General features: G+C 39.9%; 1 protein-coding gene across 11 annotated transcripts in view; it reads left to right on the forward strand.

Annotated features, from left to right (window-relative positions):
• MACF1 (microtubule actin crosslinking factor 1) overlaps positions 1–22,825 on the forward strand; it is a 410,697-nt gene that overhangs the window by 198,684 nt on the left and 189,188 nt on the right. For all 11 annotated transcript variants that reach the window (XM_069068000.1, XM_069068006.1, XM_069068005.1 and 8 more), the window contains 14 exons: positions 2,065–2,231; positions 3,032–3,144; positions 3,255–3,361; positions 4,034–4,153; positions 4,262–4,357; positions 7,390–7,517; positions 7,609–7,702; positions 7,850–8,004; positions 9,854–10,130; positions 11,547–11,675; positions 12,119–12,196; positions 19,074–19,235; positions 21,957–22,061; positions 22,687–22,782. In XM_069068000.1, coding sequence (XP_068924101.1) covers positions 2,065–2,231; positions 3,032–3,144; positions 3,255–3,361; positions 4,034–4,153; positions 4,262–4,357; positions 7,390–7,517; positions 7,609–7,702; positions 7,850–8,004; positions 9,854–10,130; positions 11,547–11,675; positions 12,119–12,196; positions 19,074–19,235; positions 21,957–22,061; positions 22,687–22,782 — 1,827 coding nt within the window. The remainder of the gene's footprint in view (positions 1–2,064; positions 2,232–3,031; positions 3,145–3,254; positions 3,362–4,033; positions 4,154–4,261; positions 4,358–7,389; positions 7,518–7,608; positions 7,703–7,849; positions 8,005–9,853; positions 10,131–11,546; positions 11,676–12,118; positions 12,197–19,073; positions 19,236–21,956; positions 22,062–22,686; positions 22,783–22,825) is intronic.

Raw genomic sequence — 22,825 nt, forward strand, 5'->3', positions numbered from 1 at the left:
TGTGTGTGTGTGTGTGTGTGTGTGTGTGTGTGTGTGTGTGTGTGTGTAACATGAGCAGGTGTATGGGAATCAAATGGAATTACTCAGAAGCTTTGTAACAATGAGGTCATTTCTATAATTCCCTTGACACCCCCACTGACTGCCCCAGCATGGTATGAGTGTTGTTTTTGAGAGAGCAGAACAGCTGTGTTTAACACCCCTGGCAAAGGTGTTCTGATGTATATAGTAAGGTAGGAATGCTATGATTTACTCTCTATAGGGAGTAATCATCAGAAAGGTAGACTCTAGTTGGGTCAGACTTAAAATCATCCATATACCTGGAATTTGTTCTTATTATAGAAATCAATGAAATACAGAAACTCCATTTTATTTCCTTAGGTCCCATTCCCTCTTCTCCTCTATCCTTCTATTTTCAACTATACAACCATATTCTGCCTTCACATCTATGCTAAGTGGCAAAAATTGCAAAACATTAGGATGTATCTACAGAGGGAGATGTTTGGTTACTAAAATGTGGAGATAGGAAAACTTTCCGCCTCTTGCTAGGCATGCTATAAATATACCCAAGAAACAGTTGTTCTGTTGATATCAGAACCCATGCTGTTCCTGTGTAGGATACCTAGAAAGAAAATGGTGTGCCAGATTCATTATCCTAGCAAGGAGTTGAAATTTTATTTGTTTGAAAGTATTGCTGCCTAGTGAAACACTTTGTTGAATGGGACATGGGTGTGCTTTTTCACTGAGTGAAAGGAACATTGAATGTAAAGCCTAGAGAACTGGGTTTTGGGTACCATTTCTAATTTCCTTGGTGTATGACCTTAGGGAAGTCACCTCCCCTCTCTGAGCCTCGGATCTGTAAAATAAAGATAATAATCTTACTACATACCTCAAGAATTACTGTGGGTAAAGCACTTTGAAAATAGTCAATACCAATCTAGTAAGGAACTCTTAAGTCTGGGAATGATAATTGATTTGCCAGTTACCTAGGTACTAAGTGTCTGGAGATTTGAATCCAGGTCTTCCTGGCCCCAAGCTCAGAAGCATTATGAAAATGAAAGTTGTTTGTATTATACAAAAAGTCAAGTGATCATTAATCAGTTAATCAACAAATCTTTATCAATCTATGCTAGATAGATTAGAGTAGTAATGTACATCAAACTCAAATAGAAAAGGACCTCTTCAGGGCATATGGACTTAGAAAATCATAAATTAACATATTATCTGTGTTAATTGTTTTTGTTTGGTTTTGGTTTTGGCTAAACATTTTCCAGTTTTAATCTGATTTGGCTACACTGGGGTAGCTGTGATGTAGGGGATAGAGCAAGCAAAATCATAGAACTGGAAGGGCCCATAGAGGCCTCTAGGCCATCCTTCTATCTTCCTATTCTGTACAGGCAGGGCTTTCCTCCACAGCCTTCCCGATAGGGTGGTCTGATCTTTGACTGATCTCCACTGTCAGATAGACTCACTCTCTGGGCAGCTGCTGGTTATTTATGATGGTCTCTCTCTTCTAGGGACTTAGACTCTAATTGGGATAACAAAACTAGCAAACATGAAACAATAATGAATGATACAAAACAATATCTAATTAAGGAAAGAAATTGTGTGGCAATCTTAAGTGTCATAGGAGTTCAGAAGAGAGAGATCAGTGAGGGAGATTCTATGTATACAAAAAAGCCTTTCATTTTTCTGCACTGACTGCAGTGTTAGAGTTTTCATCTGAAATCCTATCAATCCTCTGTGAGAAGGGAACCCACAGATTCCCTTCCTTCCCCTTTCCCATCATACCCTTCCTTCTGTATATCCTGTTATCATCCTCCCTTTCCCTTCCCTATTTTTCCTCTTTTCTCATTCAGCATCCTCTTTCTACTTTCTTTCCTTCCCACTTTCTCCTCCTCTTTGTTCTTCCCTTCTTTCCCCCTCCTCCCTTTTCATTTTCCCTTCTTCCCTCCCTTCTCCTCAACTACCCCCTCCCCCCATCTATGCTGTACCTAAAAGAGCCTTTAATAGATCTTCTTTCTCCTATTTGGGGAAAATGTCATTCTGTATCCTGTATTTGGGCAGATCTCTGACATCTACATCAGTGGTGAGTCAGGAGACATGTCAGCAAAGGAAAAACTGCTATTGTGGACCCAGAAGGTGACTGCTGGTTACACAGGAATCAAATGCACTAACTTTTCCTCATGTTGGAGTGATGGGAAGATGTTCAATGCACTTATTCATCGATACAGGTATGTGAGTGGGAGCATCAGATTGGGGTCAGGGTGCTTTCTTTTCTTCTCTTCCTTGCTGTTATTTTATAGAAACTTAGAACTGGAAGGGAGGTTAGGGATGGATCATCTAGTCCCACTTCACACCCAGTGCAAGAATCAATTCTGTGGCATTCTTGGCAATCGTTTCTTGAACATGATAAGGCAGCATACCACCTTTGAGGCAGCTCCCATTCTCTTATTGTTAGTTCCTTCCTTTGCAAATTGAGAAACATCAGATAAAAAGTACTGAATTTGGAGTTGGAGGATCTGTGTTTGAGTCCCAGCGTTGCTATTTGCTAAGCTGTATGGCTTTGAGCAAGTCCCTTTACCTCTGAGAGATTGGTTTTCCTCTGTAAAAGTAGAGTTGGATTAGATGATCTGTATAAGTCCCTTTCATCTTTAAATCCCATAACCCAAAATCTTTCTGTTGCAGTTCCTTTCCTTGGTCTACACCAGGAAACAGGTCTCTGGTATACCCTTGAACAGCAGAACTAGTGAATATAATTCTCCCAGGTGCCATGAACATGTGCATATCGTCACACTGTTTTCATTCAGGTGCCTTTCCCTGTCCTCTTAAGGCCAAAGCCAGATCTGCTGTCCTACATTTTTAGCGTCATGGTAATGTAATCTCCCAGTATATAGTTTTAAATGGGACCAGAACCTTTCCAGATTTTTGACCTCTACTCCTTATCCCCTTTAAGTATTTAAAAAGTTTCCTTTTCTGGTTAGAAACTTTATGTGGAACATCTTCCAGTGTTTGTTTTGCTGACTTTTTACAGGCCAGATTTGGTAGATATGGAAAGAGTACAGATCCAGAGTAATCGAGAGAATTTGGAACAGGCCTTTGAAGTGGCAGAAAGACTTGGGGTCACCCGGTTGTTGGATGCCGAAGGTGAGAGATGACAGAACCTGGTTCAAGTTTAGGACATGTGGCCTGCATTTCCTTAGCAGGTGACTGCTTCTCCATCCTGGCTTAGGAGTCTTGTTTCCCCTCTTCTCCAGATGTGGATGTACCTTCCCCAGATGAGAAGTCTGTAATCACATACGTGTCTTCAATTTATGATGCCTTCCCCAAAGTCCCTGAGGGAGGTGAAGGAATTAGTGCTACGGTAAGAATGAATTTGCTTGAGACTTTTTCTAGCTGGAAGAAGTTTGGAATGAATGAGTCAATAGAGCAACATTTTGTGAGTAGACACTTTTATGGAGGACACTTTTACATTACAACTTGAGTTTGCCTGCCAAGTAGCTCATGAAGTAACTTTTTTGGACGTGTTCTTTGAGGAAAGGCTTCATGTTGCAGATTTGAGAGATTAATGCCATCATCTTCAGCCTCACCAATTGGCATTGTTGGAGGCACAGTTTGTGTTGCAGCGTCCTGTCCATGTTGGGCAGTGCTAAGAACCTAGAACATTTCTCCCCACCCATTTCACTGGTATTTGTTAGCTCTGGCTTGAGCTGAGGCTGTGATTTTTCTGTTTCAAATGCCTCCTTGCTCAGACATGCCATGGGCTTTTTGTGATTATGGGATCTAAAGTTGGAAGATCATCTGTTTTATGGGCCTGAGCAGCTGAGTCACAGTTGGGGCACCTGGGCCACCACCTACAGATTCCAGTTGTAAACCTCTGAAAGTTAACAGTTGCTGCCACCATGGATTCACCGAATTCAGAGAATAAACAACATTAGCTGGTGGTGGAACAGAGGGTATTCCTGAGAGACTTTTCTTGGGGGTTTTTGGAGTACTGCTATTGATAGAGTACCTGGTGGTTGTTTCCTGTCAATAGGAGGTGGATTCCAGGTGGCAAGAGTACCAGAACCGTGTAGACTCCCTCATTCCCTGGATCAAACAACACACTATGCTGATGTCAGATAAATCATTCCCCCAGAACCCTGTTGAATTAAAGGTAACACTTGGGGCTGGGATGGCACTTTTACAAAGCAGTCCCAATGCTGACTCCTGGGTAAGCTGAAGCAAAAGACTAGGTCTCAAATTATTGTGTGTCCTGTTTCAGGCACTTTATAACCAGTACATACACTTTAAAGAAACTGAAATTCTGGCCAAGGAGAGAGAAAAAGGACGAATCGAAGAATTGTACAAATTATTAGAGGTAAGGAAGCTTACTCCTCTGCTGAGGTCTGTGACTATGCTATTATTGCCCCTTTTCTAGCCAGATTTTTCTGTCTTTTCTTCCCAATATAGCATTTATTTATCTAATGCTGTCTGCCCTTAGAGAGTAGATCTGGCCCAGAATTCTTCTGAAGAACTCTGTGAAAAAGAATGATTTCAGCTTTGTGCCTTTTCTCTAGATAGGGCTCACAAATAGACTTTTAATCAGTCAATAAATCAGTAGTCATTTATTAAGTATTTACTGTGTGCTAGGCATATGCAAAACCCTGGAGATATAAAGAAAACACAAAAACAGTCCTTACCCTTAAGAAGCTTACATTCTTATTTTGTTTTGTTGTTGTTTGGAGAGCAATTGTGTTAAGTATCTGAGACAGGATTTGAACTCAGGTTCTCCTAACTCCAGGGCTGCTTCTCTACTCACTGCGCCACCTAGCCACCCCTAAGAAGCTTACATTCTAATGAGAGATGCTGGCTATTCTGAGATATACAGATATATTTATACCTTTAACATCTGTATATTCTGATATACGTATTTGTACCATATAGATGACAGCTAGGTGGTGTGGAATATTGGCCCAGAGTCAGGAAGACCCAAATTCAATCCAGCCTTAGACACTTATTACCTATGGGATCCTCAGCAAGTCATTTAGCCCTGTTTGCCTCAGTTTCCTCTTCTGTAAATTGAGCTGGATAAAGAAATGGCAAGCCACCCTAATATCTTTGCCAAGAAAACCTCAAATGGGGTCATAAAGAGTCGAACATGACTGAAATGCTGAACAAGAGATATCTTTATCTATGGATATGATTTATAAATATATCTATATGAAAGATGGTATCTACTCTAAGATACAGAACTTTATATAAATAGTGTCTCATTAGAATGTAAACTGCTTGAGGGCAGGACCTGTTTTTGTGTTTTCTTTGTATTTCCAGTGCTTAGTACATGTCTGGCTTGCAGTAAGTACTTAATATTGATTTATTGACTGATTAAAAGTCTGTTTGCAGTCCTTTCTAGAATAAAGCCATAGGGCTAAAATCAGCCTTTTCACAGAGTTCTTTAGGGCAATTCTGAATCAGGTCAGCTTGGCACCTATCTGTATACATCTCAGAATGATCAAGATGATTACCGTCTGAGTAGATGGAAAGTAAGCTTAGAGGGGATAGCATTAGTAGCTGAGAAGGGACCAAAAAAGACCTCCTGGAGGAAATGGTATTTGAGGAGAGTCTTATAGGAATCTGGGGACTGGAGGGAGGATGTAGCATTGGACGGAGTACCATGTGCAAGAAACAATAAATAGGTCAGTGTGACTAGATCATGGAGTGTGTGCAGGCAGTGGGACAGAAGTAGATTAGACAGGGAGGAAGGGACCAGCTGCTGAAGAGCTTTGAATGCGAAGCAGAGGACTTTATTTCATCCTGCGATATTAGAGGTGCACGAGAGTTGATTGAGGGAGAAGGGAAGCAGTCAGAACTGTGCTTTAGGAAAGCCCCTTTGATAGGCGAGTGGAGGATGAATTAAAGGGTGCAGAGAGAGACACCAGTTACAAGTGAAGGCCTAAATTGGAATGGAGTATGAGTGGAGAAAAGGGGATATATATATATAAGGGATGTTACAGAGAAGGGAATGATAAGATTTGATTGTTGATTGGATTTGGGAGTCAGTGAAAAGAGAAAAATCAAGGATTACAAGAAGTTTTTTAGCTTGAGGGGTAAGAATAAAGAAGCTCCAAGTCTTGAGGCTTATAGATGGGGGTCCCTGTCCTCAGAGAGAGTTAGCCTTTTCCCTATATGTGGAGAAAAGGGATTTTCATTGATATTTTGGATTTTGAAAATTGGAATAAGGTTGCATAAGCATGTATAGATGTGCAGGATCTTAAAGATAATCTACTGCAACATTTCTGTTTTTTATAGAAAAAACTGGGGTTTATAAAATAGCATGTCAGAGTCCACATAAGTGATAAGTTGCAAAAAGCAATATTTGAACCCGGGACTTTTTTTTTTTTTTTTAAAGCAATTGGGATTAAGTAACTTGCTCAAGGTTACATGGCCAGGTGTTTCTGGGTGGGTGCTAAGTGTGTGAGCTCAGATTCAATCCCAGGTCATCCCAACTCTGGGGCTGGTGCTCTTACTTGCTGTGCTACCTGACCGCCCCCAAACCCAGGACTTCTAACTGCAGATTCAGTGACCTTTCCACTCTTGTAGGCTATTCAGCATACCCTTTTTAAAAAATGAGGTATGAAGAATCAGTTAAGAATATGAAAAGAATTTTAGCTCTGATAGATTACATTTGTCCCTACTTTTAGAAGAAATGTGCTCTTCAGAATTTCATTTTAAAACTGACCAAAATAAGGTAAAATCTTTTTTTTTTGCTTTTTTGGAGGGCAGTTGGGGTTGTGACTTGCCCAAGGTCACACGGCTAGTTTTTGTGTTAAGTGTCTGAGACTAGACTTGAACCCAGGTCCTCCTGACTCCAGGGCCAATGCTAATAAGGTGAAATCTTGACTGCATGGGTGGTTTTAGCATCATCTGTTCAGAGTAACCAGAATTGTAGAATGAATGGCTAAGATAAGAAAAAAATGAATTCTGTGCCATGATTGGGTTATCTTAGAGAAGCCTAGTGGGTAGCAGTACAAAGTGGGCACTGCATGTGTAGATAAGAGAGGTCTTCCTGTGCCATCACAAGGGAGCTAAAAGACAATGAAGTTGTCCTTGGGGTCAGAGTGATCAAGGTTGGAATTCTGCCTTGCACACTTATTTGCTTGGTGAATTCTGGTCAAGTCACTTAACTAATCTCTCTGACCCTCAGTTTCCTATTCTGTAAAATGGGGATAATATTTACCTTTTGTACCTACCTCATTGTGTTATGGCAGGTTTCCTGGGATATAATGGATGTTAAATTACAGAAGATACATAAGATGTTAACATATGTAAGCAATTTGCAGACCATAACCTGTTTAGGTAAATGTGAGTTTTTATTATTATTCTCTTATTCTTCTTTGGCTTTGTTTGTAGGTATGGATTGAATTTGGTAGAATTAAGCTGCCTCAAGGCTATCATCCTAATGATGTGGAGGAAGAGTGGGGAAAGCTAATCATTGAAATGCTAGAGCGAGAGAAGTTACTGCGGCCAGCAGTAGAAAGGTTGGTTCTGTACCCAAAGGTGATTTGACTTTTTCCTTCTTGGTAGCCTTGGCCAAAGAGATGAAGTCCATATGTTTATACCTTGTTTTAGGCTGGAATTGCTGCTACAAATTGCCAACAAAATCCAGAATGGTGCTTTGAGCTGTGAAGAAAAACTGACACTAGCAAGGAATACGCTACAGGCAGTAAGTTTTGGACCAGGGTCCCACTCCTGCCTCCCTCTGCTGCCTTCTCTGGTGTCTCTTGCTTTCGGCTTTAAGAGGTAAAAAATGGGTCATTCTGGTGATGCAGAGTGACTGTTTTGGCTCTTTCCTTCTTCCTTTCTGCCTTAGGATGCTGCTCACCTGGAATCAGGGCAGCCAGTACAGTATGAATCAGATGTCATCATGTACCTTCAAGAGTGTGAAGGACTCATCAGGCAACTGCAGGTGGACCTCCAGATCCTCCGGGATGAGAACTACTACCAGCTAGAAGAGCTGGCTTTTAGGTGAGAAATGAAAAGTCAGCTAAGCAGACACTTACTGTATATCTACTGTATGCTAGATCCTTGGAATATGAAGATGAAAATGAAACTGTCCTTTTAAGAAGCTGTAGACAATCAACATGAGTGTACATAAACAAATGTAAGAGAAGTATAAAATAGATAAGGAATAATTTGGCAGGGAGAGGAGCGCTAATAACTGGGAAAGTCAAGGAGATGGCTGTTGGGCTAAGATTGAAAGAAAGCCTGGAATTTCACAAGGTGAAGGTGCAGAAGAAGAGCAGTCACTGCTTTGGATACAGCCTGGGCAAAGATGAAGGCCATGCATGAGGAGCAGCAGATAGACTTGTTTGGCTGAAATAATCGCAGTTATCGTTAGTCAGTCTGGAAAGATAGATCGGAGCCAGATTGTCATGGACTTTAAATGCCAAATAGAAGAGTTTGTACTTATCTTAGAGGCAGCAGGGAGTCACTGAGGCAAAGGGCAAGGAGCTGATAGGGTCAGACTTGTGCTTTCAGAATGTCATTCTGTCAGGCTAGCTCTGTGACTCTTGAATTGGATGTTTAGAGATAATAGTTGAATCCATGAAAACTGATAAGATCCCCAAGGAAAAGAAGATTGAGGGAGAGATCAAAGGGCCCAGGACAGAACCCTGGTTGTATATGTGTACCTATATAAAACACCTTATGGTGTTACCCTACATTTATTGACTTGGGCTTATTCACTGGGAAACTGAGCAACAGAGCTTCGCCCAAGAATCCTGAAATGAGATAAACTTTGAGTTTCTCCTTTCAGTTTTAAAGTGAGATTAAAATATTTTCTTCTAAAAAATGAACAAAACTAAGCAGCAAAATACATGCATGTATGCATACATATATACATACATACACACATATACATATAGACATGTGTATGTATATTTGTATAGCAGAGGCATAAGGTAGGCATGTTCATGTGGGGCCTGAGTGAGCAGGAAACCCTGCTCATCCCATGAGATCAAGGGTCTGTATACTGAATTGCTCTTGGAGTATTCTACAATTTAGAACTTGAAGGGATAGTAGAGATCATTTAGTCCAACCCCCTTTTTTTACTCCTGGGGAAACTTGAGACCCAAGGGGAAGGACCATGCTCAGGATCATTCATTGACCTATTAGTGGAGTTCAGGACTAGAACTCTGATATCACCTCTATAGATAGGTCAATGTTGATTTAATTCCCTTTCACTATGTTTTTGGTTTATGCTGTCAAGTCAACTCTAAACTAAATGAAGATTATTAATACCACCACCTTAGACAATTTTATAGTTCTTTTCCAAAACACTTTCATTTTTATAGTTAACATAGTTCAGAATTCTATGAAAATTTATTAAATGCCTGCAATATGCAAGGCTTTTGTCAGACTATAGAAGTACAAAATTCCTGGTATCAGGGAGTTTACCATTTAGTTGATTGTTGACCTTTAGGTGGTACAGTGGATAGAGTGCCCGGGCATAGAGTCAGGAAGACTCATCTTCCTGAGTTCTAAACTAGCCTCAGAGCTTACTAGCTGTGTAACCCTTTGCAAGACACTTAATCCTGTTTGCCCCAGTTCCTCATCTGTAAAATGAACTGGAGAAGGAAATGGCAAACCAAATCACTATCTCTGACAAGAAACCCCAAATGGAGTCACAGAGTCAGATGTGACTGAAAAATGACTTAACGTGAAATGATTTTTTTGTTCTCATAATATCCCAATAAGATGAATAGGGCAGAGATTACTAGAAAAAGCAAGGTTGTATTGAAAAATTTAGTTTTACTCTTCTTAATTGAGTTGACCATTAAACTCATTTTCATTTTTTTCTCCCTTTTCACTCTAGGATTATGCGTCTCCAAGATGAGCTGGTCACCTTGCGTCTAGAGTGCACAAATCTTTACCGGAAAGGACATTTTAACACACTTGAATTTGTTCAGCCCTCTACTTTAACCACTACTCACCTGAAAGCAGACCCTTTGACTAAGGGCACACATCCTCCTTCTACCTCTTGGTTCCGAAAACCCATGACTCGTGCTGAATTGGTGTCTATCTCTTCCTCTGAAGATGAAGGGAATCTCCGATTTGTTTATGAACTGCTCTCCTGGGTAGAAGAGATGCAGGTAGGTGTATGTAACAGATAGCAATGAGTTAGACTAGCTTCTGTTCTGGTAAAGTCTAGCAATTCCTCTGAGGTTGTTAGACCTGTAACTCTTTGTGGGTATTCTGAAATGTTTCTTTACTTCTGGGAGCCAGATATTGTCTGGAAAGTACTTTCTTTCCTTTCCCTTTCCAGCTTTTCTAAGTCAAGCCTTGATGGCAGAGGGCTTGCATCAACTTATAGCTGCTTCCCAGTACAGGTCAGTGTAGGCTCTTGGGAGTTTGCTCCCTTTGAATAACTATGCTCCAAATGGACACCTTTGGAAGAAGGTACATTGTCTCAGTTTAATTAACTTCTTTCTAAGAAATCCTTTTGGGGGCGGTGAGGTGGTGTAGTGAATAGAGCACTGGCCCTGGAGTCAGGAGTACCTGAGTTCAAATCTGGCCTCAGACACTTAACACAAAAAAACACTTAACACAAAAAAAAACTATGTGTGACCTTGGGCAAGTCACTTAACCCCAATTGCCCCTCCAAAAAAGCAAAAAAAAAAAAAAAAGAAGAAGAAGAAGAAACCCCTTCAGGTTTTTTTGTTTAAGAGTTGGGACTGGTTCATGAGTTTCAATGTTGAGTTTAACACCATAATTTGAATTTTTTGATGTTACCTCCCTGACCCTGATGCTGTATTTTTGCTTACCATTCTAACCTCCATTGGAAGACACTTCAATGTGAATGTATCAGAATCTCCAAGGACAAGCCATGTCAAAGATTGTTTCATTTCAGTTGGATCCTTGATGCTCTGGGGGAAGTGGGGTCATTATAAATGTTCTCTTGACATGTCTGCACTGGAGTTTATGGGTCATGCATCACAGAGCAGTACCCAATAAAAGCAAATGTCTGCAGTAAAATGCTGGGAAATATAAGCTGAGTGAGAGCTACTTTCTAGGCTATATGATCCATTTCTCATGTTGCCACAACAAAATAGACAAGTTTAGGAGCTGGATCTCCAAATTAGGAGCCAATCTAGATAGAGGCAAGCAATTCAGTTATATGGTCTAAGATGTCCCCAGTACTTCCATGTATCTATTGGCATCCTTATTCTTATGTGCCCAGCCGGTGTTTATTACAGATATGACCTATCTGTTCTTTTCTTCAAAAAAAAAACAAAAAACCCAACGACCCCAAAACCCTTATATAATAAATGTTTCATTGATGTTCTTTTTTATTAAGGTCATATTCCATACCCAGACCTAAAAAAGCCTTCTTTCATAACAAAAAAGCACACATTTAAGCAAAACAGTTTCCACATTAGCCATGTTTGGCCCTGTATGCCTGTTGTGAACCTCTACACCAATTAACGTACCCGTTTGCTGAGAGGAAAGAGGCACAATTTTCTTCTAGCCTCTTGAAGTTACAGTTGGTATCATGTTTGCTGTTCCAGATGAAACTGGAGCGAGCTGAATGGGGCAGCGACCTACCCAGTGTGGAGCTGCAGCTCGAGACTCAGCAGCACACCCACACAAGTGTAGAAGAAGTGGGCTCAAGTGTCAAAGAGGCCAGGCTGTACGAGGTAAGCAGCATTCTCAGCACACACTAGAACACAGAGATGTAGTTCATAGGCACTTCATAGCATGCAGACTTTTGAAGAGATGATGAAATAAGACGATTAGGCTGGAGAAGCACCTTCATGGGGTTGCTGTTTGAGAGAGTTTGAGGGATCTGTCCTCTTATACTTTGCTGAATTATTGCCCAATTAGTGGTGGTCCCAACACTGTAGATCTGGCTCATGTATTATGTTGAGTCCTGTCATCTCACTTTGACCAGTGGTGCTTTGAATGGGCCTATTCTTAAGTGCCATTATGGGCCTTGTCCCCCTGAATGAATGAACTGAACAGCATTTTAAATTAAGGATTTTGCCTAGGAATTTGAGAGACAAATCTTAGACTTGTTGTAATATCTCGGGAAATTAAATCCATTTTCTAAAATGTTTTTGTTTCTTTTCATTCTCATTAGGGCAAAATGTCCCAGAATTTTCGTGCCAGCTATACTGAAACACTTGGGAAGTTGGAGACACAGTACTGTAAATTGATGGTGAGTAGTGATTGGATCTTTCTTGTTCTGTTGCTGGGAGGTTCCAGTGCTCTATTGAAAGCTGGGTTTCCTGACTGAGAAAGCTGAAAGTTTGGGCCATTATGTTCACAAGCATACACAAATACATGATATTAGAGGTGGAGTGAATCTTTGAAACTATATAGCCATTTTACAGATGAGAATATGGAGACACTGATAAAGTGACTTGAATAAGGTCACACAGCTAACAGATGTCAGAACTGGGATTCATAAATTCTCAGGGGTCATGGATAAATATTAATTTAGCACAAGGCCAAAAAAAAAGATATTTGGACCTGCCCACCAGTGATGCTTCCTCAAAACTGAGATTGATCCATTAATGACTATTTTTGGGGTCCAGTCATTGGAATTTTCCTGTCTGAATTTTCCTGACAGATTATCTTGTACACATCTTTTCATCTTGTTCTTTAAAATGGCATGAAAGACTTTTTATTAGATTCCTTGCCTCAGTGAATAAAAAGGCATTTATTAAAAACTCACTTTGTGCCTAGAATTCTGCTAAATCTGGAGATACAAATAAAAAACCAAAGATGGTCATTTCCCTGAAGGAGCTGATATGCAGGGAAGAAAATACACTCAGGGGTGTGGTGGTCTGGGAGGAAAATATAGGTCCAGAAAATTATAGAGTTGATAGATGGGGCTGCATGGATTCTGATAGACCCCTTTTAGAATCCATGGAAGAATTGATTTGGTCATAGTTTCAGAACTGGAAGTAGGCAGTAAACAGAGCGTAGATTATGCAGGTGTTAGCAAGGGCACCAGAGATGACTGGGGAGTGAAGCATAGAGAGAGCCTGCCTAAAAGAGTACACCAAGTTTCCCCTGCAAACAGCTCATAATAGCTAATAAGCACACAGTAGTAAGGACAACAGACCTTCAGGAGGTCACAGAGTTGACTAACATAAACCGTATTTGCGGCCTTCGTGATCCACCAGGCTAGTGTCTTAGTCAAAAAAGGAAAATGAGGTTAGTCCAACCATGCAGCTTCCTCATGATCCCTGCTTCTTTTTCAGCAAGATCACTAACTAATCAAATTTACTTGTTCTTTCAGTACCTTGGGATATTGTTTATCTGGACCTGGTGCTATAAGCCATCACAGGGTTTTGATGAGCTTATTTTCCTTATTTATCTTACATTTTTATTTCCTTTTTAGAAATTTTTGTTCTAGCTTTTCTACTCCAAAGCTTATTCCCCTGTTCATAGAAAATAGAAGCATAAGAATTGAGTAGTTCTTCCTTCTCTATGATCATTGTTTTATTCACTTGCTAAACTACACTACGGAATCTTTCCATACTTTTGCCTTCAGTCTCTTTCCCTTACTTCTGTCTCCCATGTGTGTCTCTTTAAAGTCTAAGGAAATTGATGAGTTCTTTGAACAGCCAAAGATGTCTTGTTGGAGAACTTCTGCCTGTCCTCCACGTCAGAATTGTTCGTCCTTGTGTCTTCAGAATTTAATACTAGAGAGCTTATTCTTTCTGAGCTAACTTTCCTGTATGATGTCAATCCATAAGATATGTCAATCCTTTTGCTCAACTTTCGAAATCTTCTTTTCCCCAAATCTAGAGAATCTGTCAAATGATACTCAAATTTCCTACTGTCATGAATTCAATAATGAAATAGTCACTTCCCCCAAACATCTCCATTATTTCTACCACAGAAACCAGTTCTTCCTTGTTGGTTAGAATCAGGTCCAGAATAGCAATTATTCTCATTGTTGCCGAGGAGAGCTGTTGACTGTTTTATACCTTAGCAAGAGGCAGCATGGCATAGAGGATAGAGAGCAAGCCTTGAAGCTCTGGAGATGGAAGTTCAGGTCCCCTCTCTGACACACTGTGACTATGGGACCGTGGGCTTCTTCCCATATTGAAGCTACTCTCTGTAATTGCTCTATCAGTAGATATATACAAGAAGTTAGTTTTTTTTCCCCATTCTCTTCCTTTTCTATTTAAATTCATCTTGATTAGAATTATAAGTCTTCAGACTAACACATTTTTACCTCAGTAGATTTGCACCATCCTGGGCCAAGAATTCATCATTACAGTATTTTCAGTTATGTTCCAGAATTCAAATCTTGTTTTCAGACACCATCTTCTTAATTAGCTGTTAATTTCCTAAATATACTTCTTTTCGGATGCCTTTGCTTTTTATGCATAGCAGTGGTGAAACTACTACCTTTATCTCTATGGTTGTCAGTTTCTTGCCTAGGATTTCATAAATCTTAGACGTATTTTCTAGACTTCTTCTAGTAGTATCATTTGTGCACAAATGAATCATCAGAAGTGGATTGTAATCATTGGATTTCGTAAGTCCAGGGAAGTTCGACTCAGATATGTACCTTGGGAAGATAGTAGACTATTTTAAAAATAGATTATTTTTTTAAAATGTTTTTTATATCACCAGAATTTTCCCCAGTATCCCTTCTTTCCCCTCCCAGATAGCCATCTTATATAACAAATAATATTTTTTTTTAGAGAGGAAGAGGAAAAAAGGTTTGAAAATAAATGCAATATACAACACCCATCTAACACAGTAATTCTGATGTTGTTGTTCAAACTATTCCTCACTGCCTACTCCTTTATCCCTATCCCCTCAACTCAACCCTCCCAATATCCATTTTAAAGTTATTTCTCCCTTTCACTGTGCTCTCTGGAATGTCTCCTCCATGGGTAGCAAATTTGCTTTCATCTTAAATTTTTTCCTTTCCCATTCCTTCCATCTTCTGGCTCTCACCAAGACCTAGTTCCCGCTTTATAACACAATCTCCTTGGCTATCTTTTCTTTCTTTTTCTTTTTTTTTTTTTGCCTTTTGGAGGGCAATTGGGGTTAAGTAACTTGCCCAAAGTTACACGGCTAGTTTTTTTGTGTGGGTGTTAAGTGTCTGAGGCTGGAACCAAACTCGGGTCCTCCTGACTCTGGGGCTGGCTCTTTATTCACTGCGCCACCTAACCGCCCCCTTGGCTATCTTTTCTAGCACTGGTTGCAGTTTTCCCCATTTCCCCTTTGGTCAAGGTAGAAGAGTTGGAATATCCCTTATTCCCATTGCCATTTCCAAGCTCTCTGCCAAAATCACTCAGGAATCTCTTCTCCTTTGTTTACTCAGGCCATATATACCACCCAATCAAAATTCTGCTAGTTCTTGACAAATGACCTCCAGGACTTGCCTCTTCTTTCCTCAGTCAATTCTATATCTGACTCCTAGTCTTTCCTTCCCAACTTGGAAGACTTCAGCATAAATACTGATACCTTCTCAGATACCTTAGCATCTCAGTTCTCAACTTACTCATTTTTCCACTCCTCAGTTACACACAAAGATGGATCTTGCCATCAAAATGCACTCCTTCCATGTTCGTGAACTTTTCCAATTTTCTTATCTCATCAAAACCTGTTGTTATTCCTCCTCTTCCTCCACCTTACAACCCCAAACCATAACCTTCAGCTCTTATCCCTGCAGTTCTTTCCCAGGCTGGCACCCCTGTGTTGGTTTCTTTCCCCTCCCTTTCTCATCTTGACCCTTTGATAATCCAGTTTGCTACAATCTCTTCTTCTCCCAAGACCCTTGCCTCATTTTGTCATCAGTCTTTCCTTTCTCCTTAGCCTTGGATTACTCCCACTTTCCACTGCCTTAGTCCTAAACATGTGCAGCTGAATGAAGCTAGAGAAATCATGTTATAACAAGTCATTCCTTTAATATTACTTGACTGACTATCCCAGATCTTTCCATCTTTTTTCAAATCTTCCATAACTGCCTTCCCTCTGCTCTCTCAGCTAAGAATCCTACTTCAAATTCCACTGAAAATACTGAGGAAATTCACCAAGAACTCACTATTCTTCCCTTCTTGTGATCCCATATCACTCATATGCCTTCTTCAAGTATCACTTCCTTCACCCCTATCTCACATGAAGAGGTAGTGCTTCTCACCAAAGCTATTCCCTCTTCATGCACAAATGGTTCCCTTTCTTCCCATCTCCTCCAACAGATTGCCCCCTCTCTTTTCCCTATTCTTTCACTTATCTTCGATATCTGTCTACTTGCTGCTCCCTACTGCCCCAGAATATACCCTTGTCTTACCCATCCTCACAAAATCCTTACTTGATTCATCCATTCCTACAATTCATCCATTTAGCTACTGTTCTCATCCCTTTTGTATAAACTTCTTTGAAAGGCCATCCATAATCAATGGCTCTACTTTTCCTTCTCATTCTCTGAAGTCTGGCTTTCAATCTCATCATTGACCTCATCATTCAACTGAAATTGATATTTCTAAAGTTACTAGGGCTCTTGTAATTGCCAAATCTAAAGGCCTTCTCTTAATTTTCTTTCTCGACCTCTCTCCAGCCTTTGACACTGTTTATCATGCTCTTTGCCTTGATACTTAACTCTGTAGGTTTCCATGACAACAGTACCTTATCCTGGTTTTTCTCCTACCTGATGACTCTTCCTCAGTCTTCTTTGTTGGATTTTCATCTAGGTTATGCTCACCAAACATCGGTGAACCCCAAGGCTTTATTCTGGATCCTCTTCTCTTCTCTCTATATTATTGCTCTTGGTGATCTCATCAACTTCTATGGATTCAATTTTAATCTCTGTGCTAATGACTCTCTAATCTACTTATTCAGCCCTAACCTCTCTCTAGTTGATACAGTGGACAGAGCGCTGGGCCTAGAGTCAGGAAGACATGAATTCAGTTCCAGCATCAGACCCTTATGACCCTAGGCTATTAACTTAACCACAGTCTGCTTCAATTTTCTCCACTGTAAAATGAGGATAATAACAGCACCTATCAGGTGGGGTTATTGAGCAGATCAAATGAGATATTTGTAAAGTGCTTAGCATAGTGCCTGGTACATAGTAGGCACTTAATAAATGCTTGTTTCCTTCCTTTTTCTTTCCTAACCTCCAGACTTTCATTTTCAACTGCCTATTGAACATCTCAGACTAGTTGTCTTATAGACATCTTAAACTGAATATATTTCAGACTGAACTCATAATCTTCCTTCCCCCTCCTGCAAACTCTTCTCTCTTCCTTACCTCACTGTTTTTGTTTTTTTCTTATCTTTTATTTATTTTTTTTTAGTTTTCAATATTCATTTCCACAAAATTTTGAGTTACAAATTTTCTCCCTGTCTTTCCCCTATCCCCCCACCCAAAGATAGTGAGCCTACTGAATACCCCTTCCCCTAGTCTGCTGTCTCTTATATCCTCCCCCAGTCCCTCCCCAACTTTCTAGTAGGGCAAGATGGATTTCTATACCCCAGTGCCTATATATCTTATTTCCCAGTTGAATGTAAAAATCAATTTTTTTTAACATTTGTTTTTAAAACTTTGATTTCCAGATTCTTTCCCTTCTTCCCTCTTCACCCATCCCCACTGGGAAGACAAGCAATTCAATATACTTGTACATGTGTAGTTACGCAAAATGTTTCCATAGTAGTTATATTGTGAAAGACTATATTTCCCTCCATCCTATCCCACCCCCCACTTATTCTATTTTCTATTTTGACCCTGTCCCTTTTCAAAAGTGATTGCTTCTAACTACCCTTTCCCCCAAATCTGGCCTCCCTTTTATCATCTCCCTTCTTATCCCCAAACCTCCTACTTTCCTGTAGGGTAAGATACCATTATTCCCTCCTTAAGCCAAATTCAATGTGAGTAAGGTTGACCCATTCCCTTTCACCTTCCTGCCATTCCCCTCCATTGTAACAGTTTTCTCTTGCCTCTTTTATATGAGACAATTTACCCTATTCTGTCTCTCCCTTTCTCCTTCTCCCAATATATTCCTCTCTCACCTCTTAATTTTATTTTTTAGATATCATCCCTTCCTATTCAACTGATCCTGTGTACATACATATACACACACTCACATATATATTTATGCACACATACACCCTCCTATACATACATTTATATTTATATATACATACATACATATATATATACACACATATATATTCCCTTCAGCCATCCTCATACTGAGAAAAGTCTCATGAGTTACAATTATTGTTTTTCCATGCAGGAATGTAAATAATTCAACTTTAATAAGTTCCTTATGATTTCTTTTTCCTGTTTACTTTCTCATGCTTCTCTTGCTTCTTGTATTTGAAAGTCAAATTTTCTGTTCAGCTATGGATTTTTCATCAAGAAAGTCCTCTATTTCATTGAATGACCATATTTTCCCCTGAAACATTATACTCAGTTTTGCTGGATAGGTGATTCTTGGTTTTAATCCTAGCTTCTTTGACCTCCGGAATATCATATTCCAAGACTTTTGATCTCTTAATGTAGAAGCTGCTAGATCTTGTGTTATCCTGATTGTGTTTCCACAATACTCAAATTGTTTCCTCCTGGCCGCTTGTAATATTTTCTCCTTGACCCAGGAACTCTGGGATTTGGCTATGACATTCCTAGGAGTTTTCTTTTTGGGATCTTTTTCATGAGGTGATTGGTGAATTCTTTCAATTTCTATTTTGCCCTCTGGTTCTAGGATATCAGAGCAATTTTGCTTGAGAATTTGGTGAAGAATGATTTCTAGGCTCTTTTTTTTTTTCATGGATTTCAGGTAGTCCAGTAATTTTTAAATGATCTCTCCTGGATCTATTTTCCAGGTCAGTGGTTTTTCCAGTGAGATACTTCACATTGCCTTCTACTTTTTCATTTGAGCCCTGAATTCAGTTACTTGCATTCTAAGAAACTTGAATTCCTGGGGTCATTTTGCGACTTCATCATTGAGAGGCAGGCTCCAATTAATTGTATCATTCACTTTTTCTATTGTTGTTACAAATCATTCCTTTTCAAGCACATGAATAGGTAATTTTAACATGTCATCTTTTGCTTTGTACAGGAAACCTCCAGCTTCCGGCTCCGACACCTCCAGAGTTTGCATAAATTCGTCTCCAGAGCTACAGCTGAGCTGATCTGGCTGAATGAAAAGGAGGAGGAAGAATTGGCATTCGATTGGAGTGATAACAATCCCAACATCATAGCGAAGAAAAATTATTTCTCTGTGAGTTTAATGCAGGGTTCATTATTATAGGCCTAGGTTGTAGGGCCTGGGCTATTAGGAATCTCCATGATGTCATTGCCTGGGCATGACAACCCAGTTCACTCTGAGCATTGATTGAATTGGGATTGTACCCCTCTATTTGGCAGAATTTGTGAAGTTACTGAGTGATTCCAAATCAAATAACAAACATTTATTTATTTATTTTGCCTTTTGGAGGGCAATTGGGGTTAAGTAACTTGCCCAAGGTTACATGGCTAGTTTTTTTTTGTGTGTGTGGGTGTTAAGTGTCTGAGGCCGGGACCAAACTCAGGTTCTCTTTACTCCAGGGCCAGCACTTTACTCATTGCGCCACCTAGCCGCCCCTATAACAAATATTTATTAAGCTCCTTCTATGTGCAGAGTCATGTGTTAAGCCATGTGGAGAAATCTAACTCTTAGATAATGTACAGTGACTGCCCTCCAAGAGCTTTGGTTAGCAAATGAATGAGACACACATACAGATAACTGCAGTACCTAGGCCTAAATAGCAAGTTCATTAGAAACATGCAGAGTGTAATAAAACTCTGGATGTATTGACTCCTCTTTTTCCTTTCACTCCACTGGATGAGTAAACCTAAGTGGGCTCTTTATTCTTTTAGAGGAAAGGTTTTAGTATCATCTAGAGAATTAGCACTTAGTTTCTGTAGCATTTAAGTCTCTATCTGGGAGGCCACTATCCAATTGTCCTGTTGGTTAGTGAGGTTTGGAACAGAAATGTAAGTAGGGTTGAGTATTTGGAGCTTTGGCACAGGACAGGCAATGAAATTTAGAGGATGTTTACAGTACTTACTCTTCTCTGCCTGCATAAACAACTGAATTTGATATGTAGTTTGCGAGAATAGCAAGTCAAAATCAGAAGCTAGTAGATTGAATGCTTGCTCAAAATTGCTAGTTAGAGTTCTGGACTGGAAGGAATCAGAGCCCTTTGGAATTTGAGGTGTACTTTCCCTTTCATTTAGAAGATACCCTTTGTATGAAGAGGGAGGATGGTTGGTGGAGTTGCTCCTAAATGAGAAAGTGTTAGTTCTTTTTATCTCTTAGTTTCTTTGTAGCAGGTAGTCTAGACCTCTTTTCAAGTCCTTAGTATCTGCCTCCCTTCACCATTACTGTTATTTTTTACTGCATAGATGAATTGGAGGTTATCTAATGTGAACTCCTTTGTCTACCTTCTTCACCTCACCATCTCCCTGTCCCTGCTTCTGTCATCTCATATTTTCTCCTAAGCTTCAAGGAAGAACCAGCTCACTCACAGCTCACCCTGTTGAGTGACCCCTGAAGGACGACCCCCTTGCACTTCTCCTTAATCTCTCAGTCATATTTTATTTCTAGGCCTAGGTATTTTTCACCAGTCTATCTTTCCTTAATCATCTGCATTTCTTTCTTCTTCTTTCTATATCAAAACTAATCTTGAAGATGTTGACAAATCCAACTGGTTTTCTGAGTCTTCGCTTTCAGTAGCATCTCATACTGTTCACCACTCTTTTTTGCTTATAGCTTTCTCTTTCTTTGACTTCCATCTCAATTTGCTTCTCTGCCTTCTTCCCTAGCTTTTATTCCTCTTCTCACCACTTAATATGGTGAGCATTTCCCAAATTTAATCCTTGGATCTTAACCCTTTGTACTCTCTCCTTTAGGTACTGATATGATTTCAGGTCTCACCAGTATGTGTATGTCTACTGAGTCTGCATTCTAATCTTAACATCTTTGAAGCATTATAGTGGATGTTTCTTTAATTGTCTATATGATATTTCTACTCTTGATGTCCCTTCTTCATCAAAATTTAGCATATCCACATTTCTTCCCCTCCCAAACTCTCTTTTTTTTCTAATATCTTTGTCAATGGCACTCGACTCCCTAGGCTCAAACTCTTAGAATTACTCTTGGCTACCTTTACTTTCATCCCCTATATAAGTCCTATACTTCTTCAAAAGTTCTATACTTCTTCAAAACATTTAATTCATCCTTCCATTCCTTTTCCTTGTCTAGACCCTCACTGCCTCATGCCTGAATTAATGATTAATGAGAGTAGCTTGGGAACTTGTGTCTTTGTTTCCATTTTTTCCCTTTTCCATATGTCTCTCTAAAATGTCATGTTTGAAGACAAGAACAAAATAAAGCCTCCTTTTTGTCATGTCTGTCCCTTCCTTGGGAGCCTTCAATGACTCATCATTGCCTCTAGGATCAAGTCCACACTGTTCCATCCTGGCATTCATGGTCCTCTACAGTCTGGTTAAATCAGCTCTAGTTTCTGCTATTCTACAGCACTAAACCACCAACTTAGTGAGACTATTTTCATTGTCCCCTAAGGGAGCCTTCTTGCCTCTGCTCATGACAGGCCTCTTCCTTCCTCCTCTGCCCCCTGTATACCTCTCTAAAACCTAACTACCCTTCAGAGCCTTGCCCAGGTCTTACCTCTGTCATAAAGACTTTACTAATTTCTTGGATCATATTAACTGTTCTCTCCACTGAAAAAGCTATCATTTTTCAGAAATATCTCCTAGTCATTTATGGTGTAAAGTTATTAGATGTTGCTTCATGTTCGTTGTGTCTTATTTCACTTATGGGACTTGAGAGCTAAGACACGTCTACTCATCTTTTGTATTTCTCATCGCATCTAACCCAGAGGTTTCATAGTCAACTTTCACTGAATACTTATTGAATAAAGTTGAATTGTATTTTCAGGAGTTAACTGTGGAACTGGATGAGAAACAAGATGTTTTCCGGTCTCTGCAAGATACAGCAGAGCTGCTGTCATTGGAGAACCACCCAGCAAAGCAGACTGTTGAGGTATGTGCCTGAAGAAGGGATGGTGGCATGTTCTCAAGGACCCAAAGGGCTTTGAAAGAAAGGTCTTGAAATCCAAAGCTGTTTTATGTTTAAAAAGAGACGAGAAATTCTGGAGGTTGTTTTCTCTCTCTCTCGTCTTCTAATCTCAGCTCGTTTTTCTCTTCAGACTCTGAACTGTTTACCTTTCAGAGGAAAGTAAAAGTAACAGGAGCATACACAGGGGTCTCATTGGCTCTTGCTTTTGATCAGGAAACAATGAAGCTAAAACTGTTTCTTTTACCCAGTTGTCCACTAAGAGAATGCTTTTATTAGTATGATGCATTTATGCAAAAGAGCTGAGAGAACAGGGTGCCCTTCATGCCGGCAATATTCAAATGGAATCTTTTAGCAGAAACTCCATAGAGTAGAGGGTTTTCCTATGTAGCTCCATCCATCAACCCCATGTTGGCTGAAGAGAAACCTGCTTCTTATGTGAAACCAAAAGGCTTTACTTGCTAAGCTTTTCTACGTTTGTGTGTCCCTTTTTCCCATTGTTCAGTCTCTTTTTAACATAATGCCCATCATCTCTGTTAAGACTTAAGGGTTTTTACTATAGTTCCTACATCTGCTCTCTTCTCTTTTCCAGGCATATAGTGCTGCTATCCAGTCCCAGTGGCAGTGGATGAAGCAGCTGTGCCTTTGTGTGGAGCAACATGTGAAGGAGAATAGCTCTTACTTTCAGGTACAAAGCTGGGAATGGAATGGAAAGAAAGAAGAGAGTGAGG

Source organism: Petaurus breviceps, unplaced genomic scaffold, assembly GCF_028583685.1.
Source record: "Petaurus breviceps papuanus isolate PSGF00001 unplaced genomic scaffold, PetGlider_PUasm1.0 90760, whole genome shotgun sequence".
NCBI classification, from domain to species: Eukaryota; Metazoa; Chordata; class Mammalia; order Diprotodontia; family Petauridae; genus Petaurus; species Petaurus breviceps.